Below are 12240 nucleotides of genomic sequence, written 5' to 3'. Positions count from 1 at the left end.
TCAAAGTACAAGTTTGGTACCCCCAAGGTATCTAGAGCATCTGTTCACGAGTGTGTAAACCAAAAATGAGCCTGATCTGACTCGTAAGACGGCGGCCAGAGTCCAAAATGTGAACAAGACAAAATGCTAATAATTTTTACTTTGACCTGACCTGTGACGTCATCGGTGACCTCGAGGTAAATGAAATTAGGTTTCGTTCGACAGTTTTTCCGGGGCTATCAGACACCGTTTGAATTTTGACGATCGGCCCAGTAGTTTCGGAGTTAGGAGGGGGGGGGCTATGGATAGCCCCCCCCCCCCCCCCAGTAGGGCGTGTTATACGCAGACCCCAGTGGGGCGCGGGTTAATAGAGCCTCATGTTGATTCTGAACACTTTCACGCTGAACATATTTAAACATAGTATTTGAGCATATTTAAGCCTCTAGGCCCTAAACGTGTAGGTATAGAGCATGTTAAAAACCAGTGTCTCCGTAGCAAATTGAGCTTCGATGGTCTTTCCTAAACTCTGATTACACACACACTCCCATGCAGGCACGTAGCCAGGATTTTGCTCAGGGAGGGACCACAGGTCACGGCCTATATGTAGTGTCGTACCCCCTCCAAAAAGGAAAACTCCTCGGATTTCGCCCACTCTTTTTGAGGGTGTGGTGCAGCTGCTATTTATTTTTATTTTTTATTAAATTTTATTTTTATTTTTCTCCTTCAGGGGCCGGGGGGAAGGCCCCCGTGCCCCCCCCCCCCCTTGGCTACGTCCCTGCTCCCATGATGTTTTGGGATCCCCGCTGCTTTGGATTGTGTGCTCTGGCTGCCATTCTGTATCGATTGGTTGTAAGAACGCAAATTAAAGGAATCGACCAATGCAATTTGCCATTTTCATATTAACCCGCGCACCTTAGAACCGACGGGCGGGAGGGTCGGGGGGGGAGCGGATGACCGCCCCCCCCCCCCGAGATCTCAAGAACGAAGCAAGATAGCGACAAGCGGTAAACGGCATGGGGTACGCACGGACACGGTCTACAATTTTTACCTAGGTCATTCTCAGGTCAGGTCAAAGATGACGTCACAGGGGTCAAAAAAGTTAAAATGGCGGCGCTAGATATGGAAAGTTTTTATCGAATAACTTTCGAATTGGTCAAGCTAGGAACAAACTAAGGGCACCATCGTGATCCTCTCGTCAATCCGCATCGACCCATATATATGTTGACCTCGAAAGGTCAAGGTCAAAGGTTGACCTCAGGTCACGTGACCTCGAGGTCATCATGTATATCATTCGATGCGCCTTGACGAGCTGAACACAATGAGACCATCCGCGCGGCTGTATCTTGTTCCTGTAAGGAGTTATTGGCAAAAAAACCTTTGGTGACCTTTGATGACGTCACATGACCTTACACCTGCCCAACAGCAAAACAGGCCTCAAGGTAGTGAAGGTTGATCGTATATGAAGTCATGTATGGTATATGGGGCCATTCTGACGCGTTTTAGTGGAAAAAACGGAGTTGATTTTTCCCCCATTGACTTATAATGGGGAGGTCGAGAAATTGACCTGACCTTAGGTCATTGATATCAAAATTCCGAGATATACAAATTGTAGCTAGCAAGGACCTAATAACATCCTCCGACTTTCAAAGTACTCCGTCATCTACATACTGTAGCTCTGACACGGTGACAAAGTTGCAAAAAAATGACCGAGGTTGGGTCATTCAAAGTGACCTAGTGACCTGACCTTAAAAGTTAGGAGGTTCAAACTTGCACATAATGTGTCAAATTTATAAGAGAATAGTCATACAAAATTTCGCGGCGCTACGCGCCGCGGTTTTCCCGCTATTCGCGAAAAACCTCAGGGGGCGATAACCGCCCCCACGTCGGTGCGCGGGTTAAACAGCATAGTTAAAGCCGATTCACAGTAGCCGTTTTCACGATGTGGAGATGGTACACATTTGGTTCACATTTGGTGCAGATTCGGTGCAAATTTGGTCAAATTAGGTTCATTGCGTTTTTTCGTTATCAGCTTGGGTCGGGTGGGGGCAGTTAATTATGTCATCAATTATATGATGCATATTGAATCGCAACCACTTTTACTTGGACACATTTCCGGCATGACGGCTTGGGCCAGTCTTTCTTCCCGGCGGCGGCTGGAAAATTGGGATGCATGCTGTTCCGCAGCACATCTGAGCCGTGCGGCACAGCATAACTACCAGGCAGACTTTCGTCGGAAAGGGACGGCGTCCTTGGAATGAGCCGGACATGGCCGAGTGAGTGACAAAGCTGAACCAAGCTATGCATGTAACATATCTTGTATATAAGTTCGTAATTGCCAGATTGCCTTTTTGCCAGAGCCTAATAAATCATCAACTATTTTAGTTTCGCCGAGCCGCTTCTAACAATTGTTCCAGTAATTTACCGGCCGCATCATAACCAGCTTAGGATAAGGCAACAATGTTCCTGTGAAATCATTTTTCGTAGACAGTATGTTACAGTCATTAGGTTTAGCATCTAACTCACTCATCGATAACGACGTTCGCATGTACAGCTTGCCTCAGAAGAATTAACTAAAAATAGAAATACGGAACACCCATTATGCAATACGCATACAGAGCTTGCCTCAGAAGAATTTACTAAAAATAGAAATACGGGACACCCATTGGCCATTATGCAATATGATCATCGTTATTTTCCATCGGGCGTACCATTGACATAGGAATTCGGATCAAGTCTAGGTCTATCTGCAAGAGCACGTCTGTCTTGTTCAACACGATCAGAACAGACCCAGATAAAGTAGTTATGTATGCCCAGTCCCACTGCCCACCATTTCCAGCATATAAGCGCTGCTGGACTGGCGATCCTATCTGGAGTCGACATAATCGGACAATGTCGTCTATGCGTGACCACGGCTTAATCAATTTCTCGGTACGTCGTCCGGCTGAGGCCGGACTCGGGTGGCTGGACAATAAGCGCAAGGTCATTGCCGCCGGCCAGGCGAGCTCAGCTCACGTAATGAAGGATTATCTGAGCAGTAGCTAAATTTGACCGGCAAAATACGTACATTAAAAAGCAATGATCTCATGAAACATGACATTGGGACAGCCAGCGCTGATAAGATAGAAATAATAACCATTGGTGATGACAATCTTTCACCGATTTTAGATTGACCGATTGTCTTCGGAGGCACCTCAAGTATATTCAGCCTAAAGCAATTCATTTGTGGAATTCGGAGTTAATAGCATATTTCGATGCATTTATCATGATAAGTGATAATCAAAGTACACTGATTGATGCCCTTTAATGCAGTCGTTGACGAGACCAAACTTTTGAGAGACGTCTAACACAAATTTAATGCACTGATCTCCTGCTGATAAATAAACTTGAAAGCCTAAAAACAATTTTATCGTACTCTACGCACCTATGTTGGTTTATCATCATGGCAGCCTGGCGGCCGACAAGTGGACCCCACTATGTCTTACGCAAACACGGACATTATGTTTACTCAACTCCTGCACGCAGAATAACCGACTCTTGGGAAGGGGAGGGAAGGAGCCCCACCACAGACCACCCCCGTCCTCCACTCACCTGACACTTGCGCGTGAGAAACATGGGCGAGCCGCCGCGCACTGCGCCAGGTTGGCCACCCGCGCCGGGTCCGCCGCCGGCCGCTCAGGGGCGGCCAGACATGACCTGCCGCAACCGTCGCCTCACGCACACCAGTCAGGCCGGGCCCGCGGCGCCTCTGGCCTGCGCGCGCGCTCGCGCGCCGCCACCGCCGCTGGGAGGAGGAGCGGCCCGAGCGCGAGGATCAATAGTGGCGGTGACCGGGAGAGGCGGCAGCGGTGGCGCGCGCCCCTGCCACCCGCTCAGTCCCCACACAGGCACACACAGGCCGGGACCGGCCGACCGGGGTCGATAGGACGGGCTGTGTGGACGGAGAGAGAGAGAGAGCGAGAGAGAGAGAGAGAGAGAGAGAGAGAGAGAGAGAGAGAGAGAGAGAGAGAGAGAGGACAGAGAGAAAGAACAGATAGAAAGGGAGAGAGTGAGGGCGAAGGAGCTCAGGATAGCTCGAGAACCGAACCAACTTAAAAAGCAATAAGTCGCTCATGTATCGATCTTGATTCATGATTTATTGTATGACTGATTGATGGAGGAGGCGAGGGATGGAGGATTGGGCGTGTATATATCCTGGTAGATAGAAGGGATGGAGCTGCTGGGTAAATTAGTGGAAGATTGGGTGTGCTTACTGCCTAGCATGACAAATGTGAGTCAATGAGCTAGTGAGTGAGTGAGTCATATTACCAATGGACGCCACTTGTTCCGTCAACTGCTGTTGCTTGGTCTGTCAAAGTGGGCGATGGCCCGCCTCTACGTCTGAACAATGGATCGTGTTGTTGACCAAGCTGTGTCCCGTGTTGCATTGGTCACCGTTCACCATATATGGCAATGTGAAGTTTGTTGTGCACCGGATGAAACGTGCGGCATTCCACTCTGATAAATGGAGGTCATCTGTAAGGACTCGAGTGTCTCCATGTGCAGAGAGATGAGTGCCGTGATTTAGAATGGGGACATGGCAAGATAGAGATGATAATCCTCTAGCTAACAGTGTTTCAGAGACAGAACTATCGGATTTAGTTTGATGTCTCGATTGCAGGCTACATTTGCGGTTTAAGGAAAACCGGCCTCACCAGTCGATGATACCGCTACTAAACCACGCTCTGCATGCCGCACTGCACGTCGGGAAAGTGTGGTTCTTCCCCTGGCCGGCCAACTGGAGCTCCGTTACCGCAGATTAGTGTCCAGCCAGCGCCTTGCAGCCAGAACAAGACGCCTGCCCTTGTAAACGTGAGCCAAAACAGCGCCCAACTCCTTGGATGAATCGGATTGTATTTATTGTATTGTATTTATTGAAACCGTCAACAGGCACAAAACCCAATAAAAGACGGAGTTAAAAAGTAAAAGCACAAATAACACTAATAAAAAATGCCACATTTATGTACAGGGCTCACCGAGAGCTAAGAAACGCCAATGCACACTTCCTAAAAGATGATCGATTTGTAAACAGATCAGAGCTCGGCATTGTCTGGTATAAGGAGTTGGCTAGGCGCGGCAACCGACAGAACATTCCATTTCTGATCGTTTCAGCTCGAGCCACGGGGACGTGCAAAATTGGTCGTGATCGAGTGAGTCTAGCTGGGACTGCAAAAGCAAACATGCTTACAATGTCAGTCGCATCGAATCTGCCGTTAAACACACCATGTAAGAAGGTAAGATCGTGCTGTAACAGTCGACTTGTGATTCGTTGAACCTTAAAGTGATTGAGCAGGTGTGCATAGTCCAATGAATCAGATGGTATGCTAGAGTTTACGGCAAACCACATTAAAAACTTGTGCTGGACTCTGTCCAGTCGCACTATGTGCGATTTGGCGGCCCCAGACCAGATGACGCAGCCAAACTCTAGTATTGAACGCACATGCGCGTTAAAGGCCGTAATGAGGGGGCCAGGCTTGAGCCTACGACCCGCCGAAACACGAGATGTCTGCACTGATCGCAGGTAAACTCCTAGGGCGCGATTCGCCCTCCCAACGATGCTGTCAATGTGGGATGCAAAGGTTAATTTTGAGTCCAGTATGACACCCAGATCACGAATCTCCGATACACGATTTAAAGTAACGCTATGGATGAAGTATGGCGTCGTAATTGGCTTTGTACGCAGAGAGAAAGTTACTGCTTTGCATTTTTCGGGATTTAGCTTTAGCTTCCAGATGTCAGACCACGTACAAAGATTTTCTAGATCGGTTTGAAGAGCGACAGCATCTTCGGGAGAGCGAATACGCTTACAAAGTTTCAAGTCGTCTGCATACATAAGACATGTTGAAGACATATGCGACGAGATATCATTGCAGAATAAAACGAACAAAATTGGCCCACATATACTGCCTTCCGGCACCCCCGACACAGCCGGCACCCAGCAGGACCTTCGTCCGTTCAACACAACGCACTGCTCTCTCCCGCGCAGGTAGGACTCGAACCACCGAAGAGCAGCACCCGACAGATGGTAGGAATTTTGGAGTTTGTGAAGGAGAAGAGAATGGTTAACACTGGTAAAAGCCGATGAGAAATCTGTGTAAATGACATCAGTCTGGAGTCCCTCGGCAATCGAGTCCCACACACGTTTAACAAGGCAGGCAAGGTTGGTGTTGCAGGAACGACGGGGGATGAATCCGTGCTGAGCCGGGGAAATAACTGGTGACACGTGGTGCAGCAGCTGGTCACACGTAATGCGCTCAAGGATTTTAGAGCAGATAGGTAGGAGGGAAATTGGCCTGTAGTTGTTGGGATCCTTCTTATCACCTTTTTTGTAAACTGGAATGACATGTGCGCGCTTCCATGTGCTTGGAAATTTTCCTTGCTGATAAGATAATGGAGCGATTTCCCGGGAACGGTGAGTGGCGCTTGCCCTCGGCTCGTGAGGTGGCGGCGACGAGGTGCGTGACTCACGGCTGCTAACGAGCCTAGCATCTGATGTCGCGGCGCGGCGCTCGCACCGTCGCCGGCGTCAGATGGAGGCGCGATAGCGCAGCTCGGATCCGTGAAGGCGGCCCGACGACGCGCCGGGCGTGACGGTCCGATCAGCGCCGCGGCGCGCACAGCGGCGGCGAAAGCGGCGCGACGCGCACAGAGCTGGAACGGGCTGTCCGAGCATCCACTGCACCTCAGACTGGACCGGACCGGGGTGTGTCGACGGAGGTCACGACTCGCCCGCAGCCTTGTTGCCAGCTGCATCCTTGCAGCAAAAACGCTCTAACGAGACTGGTGACTCGTTGGCTCACGCGCTTTTTACATTCTTGGTGGCAAAAGCATCTCGTTGAATGCATTTATCTCTGACAAGACTCGGGGATTGCAGCTCTGAAAGTTCAAACATCAAGATAAGTCATAAGTGAGTAACACGTGTGCATTGTTCATCCGTAATAGGACATGATGTAAGAGGGGAGATTCGGCAACAATATGGCCTGTTGTTTAGCAAATTTTCTGTCTGGAGCCCGGCCGATCCGGACCTCATTGTTCTCTCACACAAAGTGATGAGCCTCACAGATTCCAACGCCATGACTTGGAGGCGGGGCATTTCCGACCATTCTCTCCGACATTGGCCGGCTTTGGATATCGCAGGCGCCATTGGACACAATGCGACAAGGAGCAGGTGCCATAAAATGTGGGACATACAGGAGAAGACATGTTAAAAGTGTGTTCCACTGAGTCATGAATGTGTTGAAAACTCATCGCGAATAATGGGACAATTGTCGGTTAATCTAGGGGAAACGGCTGATTTCCGTGGCCTCATTTCCCAAGTCAGCAGTGTTTCAATAACATTACATTATTATATGCAAGCATTATTGAATGCAACACTCTCTTTGATAAAGATGTCTAAAGTGCACTGTCCATGTGATTTGCAGGTAAAACTTTTTCACAACTTGAAGGTCTGTAACGTAAAATTTAGATCTAATTCAGCGAGTTTGTATGTAATACAGCACCATGGTCGCACGTAACTTATATAGCATTTTAGTGTCACTACCCATGCGTCCTTTCTGGTGGCGGAGTCGCTGAAGGCATTCATGATTCATGTGTGTCCGTTCATGAGACATCAATCTCCTTCTCCATGCAACTGAAGAAGATACACACCTCCGTTTCCAGATCATGACCTGCTCGTTTGCACATCTGGAATAATCTACGAGAGTTGACAATAGCAGAGTCTACAAGTTAAACGCGGGCCGAGTGACAGCCCCTAAGCGATCCTGCGATAAGTTGACCAATTGCACCGGGCCGCTGACATTTTTTTTCGCTCATGGTGGTGAGCGTCACAATAGGCCGTTTTCACGACGGCCATCTGGTACACATTTGGTGCACATCTGGTACAGATTAGGTACAGATCTGGTCAAATCGGTTCAGTGTGTCTCTTAGCAGCTATCAGCTAGGGTTGCCCTAATTGCTTATATGCCTGCTTTGTCATATTATCAGAGAGCATCATCGATTAAAACACTGAAATAAATTCATAAAATGAAGATATTTGCTGTAAAAGAAATTAGGTGCAGATTTGGTCAAATCAGGTGCATTCGCCGGATAGTCCGTCGTGAAAACGGCTAATACCTACCGCTTCGTAACCGACTCGACGACGCGTCACCTGTTCGTCCTTCGACTATCGCTCAGGTACAGCGAACGGGTCAGCTTGTCCAGCATTTCTTATGCTTAGAACTTAGAAGGGTTAGCTTTTCCAACATTTCTTACAACCGCCCGGCGCTGTTATACGGCACGCGAATGGAGGCAGACGGGTGAGTCACTTCTGACAAAGTATCGCGTGCCACACTGCCGCACACCCTATTGTCGTGGAAGTGGCCACCCACGGGCCGTGTATGCCGGCACGGGTCCGGAGAAACCGCTCCAACAGCTGGATGGTGGAGCATGGTTCAGGGAAACCGCATGAGATGGCGGACAGGATGGGGCGAGAGGGCGCCGAGCTGCTCAGGAACTGGACTTGACTCTGCTGGGTGTGAGTGGTGTTTTTGCTCGGGCGAGTTAATAGAATTTGCTGCTCTTCAATCTTAAAAGTTAACCCGCGCCCTGGTGGGGTCTGTTTATAACGCGACCTGGTGGGGGGGGGGGGCTATTTTTTGCCCCCCTCGTATCTCCGAAACTACTGGACGAATCCGCAAAATTCAAACGGCGTTCGATAGCCCTGTCAAATTTATCGGGGGAACCAAATTTTATTAACTTCGGGGTCACCGATGACGTCACAGGTCAGGTCAAAGATGAAATGTTTCACCGTTCACGGGTCTTCTAGGGAATGCGCTATAACACCGAAGAAAACGCATTTTGTCGAGAATCAGCGATAGGGCGTCAGTTGCCTAGTACATATGTTGCTATAAGAGGTCACTGACAATACCAGGTCAGGTCACAGGTCAGGTCACCAAGGGTCACAGGTCAGGTCACATGAACCTAACTTTAGGTACTAAGGTTGTACGATGCATGTTTTATGGCCAATTTTTCATTTCCAACTCAATGGTGTTGGTTATAAGACTATCAGGTACGGCTTAGGTCACTTTCTGGTGAAGGTCAGGTCAAGGTCAGGTCAAAAAAGGTCAAATTTTAAAGTTGAAAGTTTTGCATAAAATGGGTATTGATTCGATGCAGCTCGTCACGAAGTGTCTAATGGTGGTCTTTGTTTTGCGCTACGGGGTCTAGAATTGCTAAAAAATGAGTTTTAAAATTTGACGTCATCAATTTTGAACAGTTTTTTCGCTATAACTTCGCCAAAAAAGAGGTATCAATCTGAAATTTGGTATGTGGATAGAAAACGGTGAGAACTATCACATATGTTCCGGTTTTTGCGAAATTCGAAAAACTTTTTGGATTTTTTGCCTATTATATTCAAAAAATCTATTTTTTGATTTTTGGGGTCAAAATCCAAAAATTTCAAAAACCCGAGATAGCATTTTGTAGCCCTGTCAATTCTACAGCTTTTATGTCTTTATCGTTTTTCTGTATTTGCAAAGCTATAGGCCTGACAGCTCTTCCCGCGAAACCCTTTTTTGGGTCGAAAACGGCAGAACATGACGTCACTCTGACGTCATTTCCGGCCAACCTATCATAGTCTTTGGAAAAAATTTGGTCACAATGTGTAAAATTGATGTCCGGGAGGGTACTGAAAGTTTGGTGACGATCGGCGCAGCGGTTCTGGAGATATATCGAAAAGTCTGGAGGGGGGGGGGCAAAAAATAGCCCCCCCCCCGCCAGGGCGCGGGTTAACACGCGCACTGACGGGGGGGGGCGGATATCCGCCCCCCCCCCCCTGAGGTTTTTCGCAAATAGCGCGAAAACCGCGAAATTTGGTACGACTATTCCCTCATCAATTTTACACAAGGTGTGCAAGTTTGAACCTCCCAACTTTTAAGGTCAGGTCACCAGGTCACTTTGAATGACCCAACCTCAAGTCACTTTTTTGCAACTTTGTCACCGTGCCAGAGCTACAGTAGATGTCGGAATCCTTTGAAAGTCGCAGGATGTTATAAGGTCATTAGGAGCTACAATTTGTATATCTCGGAATTTTGATATCGGTGACCTAAGGTCAGGTCAATTTCGCGACCTCCCCATTATAAGTCAATGAGGGAAAAATCAACTCCCTGTTTTTACCACTAAAACGGGTCGGAATGGCCCCATATACCATACATGACTTCATATGCGATCAACCTTCACTACCTTGAGGTCTGTTTTGCTGTTGGGCAGCTGTAAGGTCATGTGACGTCATCAAAGGTCACCAGCGGTTTTTTGCCAATAACTCCGTACAGAAACAAGATACAGCCGCGCGGATGGTCTCATTGTGTTCAGCTCGTCAAGACGCATCGAATGATATACATGATGACCTCGAGGTCACGTGACCTGAGGTCAACCATTGACCTTGACCTTTCGAGGTCAACTTACATATCATTCGATGCGGATTGACGAGAGGATCACGATGATGCCCTTAGTTTGTTCCTATCTTGACTAATTCGAGAGTTATTCGAGAAAAACTCTCTCCATATCTAGCGCCGCCATTTTGACTTTTTCGACCCCTGTGACGTCATCTTTGACCTGACCTGAAAATGACCTTAGTAAAAATTGTAGACCTTGACCGTGCGTATCCGATGCCGTTTACCGCTTGTCGCTATCTTGCTTCGTTCTCGAGATCTCAGGGGGGGGGGGGATGACCGCCCCCCCGTCGGTACGAAGTCGGTGCGCGGGTTAAAATATTACAAATGTTTTCCAAAGAAAATAGCAAACAAAATTAATTTGAAAATCGATTCGTGAAAAATTAATTAAATGCCCGCATAACTCAACGCACGATTAACTGAAGATATGGAACAGAAATGTGCCCTTTAAAACATCTTCAAATGTGACTTCTGCTTAACATTTTGTCGTTTTAGCTGTATTTTTCAGGTCGCGGCACCCTGCACGTGACCTTAAAAGTGGCCTCATAATTATTGTGGCCATTATTTAGAAACTAAGATTTTGAGCTTGAGTACCTTAAACCGCGCCCCAGTGGCGGTCTCAGCCAACTTCGCCCTAGTGGGGGGGGGGGGGGCATATGTTACCACCCACCTCTAACTCAAAAACTAAGAGGGCTAGAAAGACGCGGTAAAAAGCAGTCGATAGCTCTCAATACGTACGTTTGAAAGTATTTCAGTCATTTTTCATCTTAGAGCAATATTGGGGTCACCAGAGGTCATCAAAGGTCAAAATATGCCAATTGTCATTATATTTTTCAGAAAACATGCCGTTATCTCAAGAACTATGGCAGCTAGAAAAACGCATTGAATAGCAATCGATAGCTTTTGAACTTTTCTTTTGATAAGGTCATAATCAAAATTGACCTCAGGTCAACGGTTTAGCCTCCAGAGGGCAAAAACTCCAAAAATAGCTGTTTTTACGAAAAGTGTTTTTCGACAATATCTTTCGACTGCCAAGACATTTCTATTGCCAGAATCGTGTTCCTCTCGCCGAGACGCGTCGAATGAACTATAATTTGACCTTGAAAGGTCAACTTGAAAATTTGACCTCAGGTCAAGGTCATGACCTGACCGGAAAAGGTCATGTTGCATATCAGTCGATGCGTCTCAACATGACAAACACAATGAGACCATCCCCAGCGTTCTATCTCTTTCCAATCGCGAGTTATTGGCAAAAATCTGTTTGTAGCCTCAAATGACCTCGGATGACCTTGTTAGAGGCTATCAGTAAAAATGACACCTTGGTCATCATGGGTGATCCAAATCGTTGTGATTCTGAAATATTTGGACTGTTCCTATGCGTACACATGGATCTAGAGGCATTTTCATTTTTCTCCGTTGACTTGTAATGGAAAGGTCACGCCACTGACCTGACCTTAGGTCACGGATATAAAAAATCCGAGATATACAAATTGTAGGCGTCCATAACAGCATGCAATCCACCAAGTTTAAAACGTTTCTGACAAACACTGCAGGCTGGACATGATTGCAAACTTTTTTTAGGCTTGGTCAGTTAAATTGACCTGGTGACCTGACCTGACATGACCTGGGGTCAAAAATTTCACACATTGTCCAAAATTGATGTACCAAAAGCTACCTCAAGCGGCGCGGCGCTACGCGCCGCGGTTTTTTATTCACACGCAAAAAACGCGACAGGGTGGTAACATATGCCCCCCCCCCCCCACTGGGGCGAAGGTTAACATGAATGAGGGTTTGGGAC

The 12240-nt window shown here is 47.6% G+C and overlaps 1 protein-coding gene across 1 annotated transcript in view; it reads right to left on the bottom strand.

Annotated features, from left to right (window-relative positions):
* The window catches only part of LOC122377923 (regulator of G-protein signaling 8-like), a 38737-nt gene extending 35033 nt beyond the window's left edge, over window positions 1-3704 (bottom strand). The window contains exon 1 of the mRNA XM_043358531.1: window positions 3568-3704. Coding sequence (XP_043214466.1) covers window positions 3568-3591 — 24 coding nt within the window. The 5' untranslated portion in view covers window positions 3592-3704. The remainder of the gene's footprint in view (window positions 1-3567) is intronic.
* Between the last annotated feature and the right edge of the window lie 8536 nt (window positions 3705-12240).

Source organism: Amphibalanus amphitrite, unplaced genomic scaffold, assembly GCF_019059575.1.
Source record: "Amphibalanus amphitrite isolate SeventyFive unplaced genomic scaffold, NRLGWU_Aamphi_draft 000052F_arrow, whole genome shotgun sequence".
Taxonomy (NCBI): Eukaryota; Metazoa; Arthropoda; class Thecostraca; order Balanomorpha; family Balanidae; genus Amphibalanus; species Amphibalanus amphitrite.
Note: the sequence above shows the minus strand (reverse complement) of the source record. Positions and strands in the feature narration are given on the sequence as shown.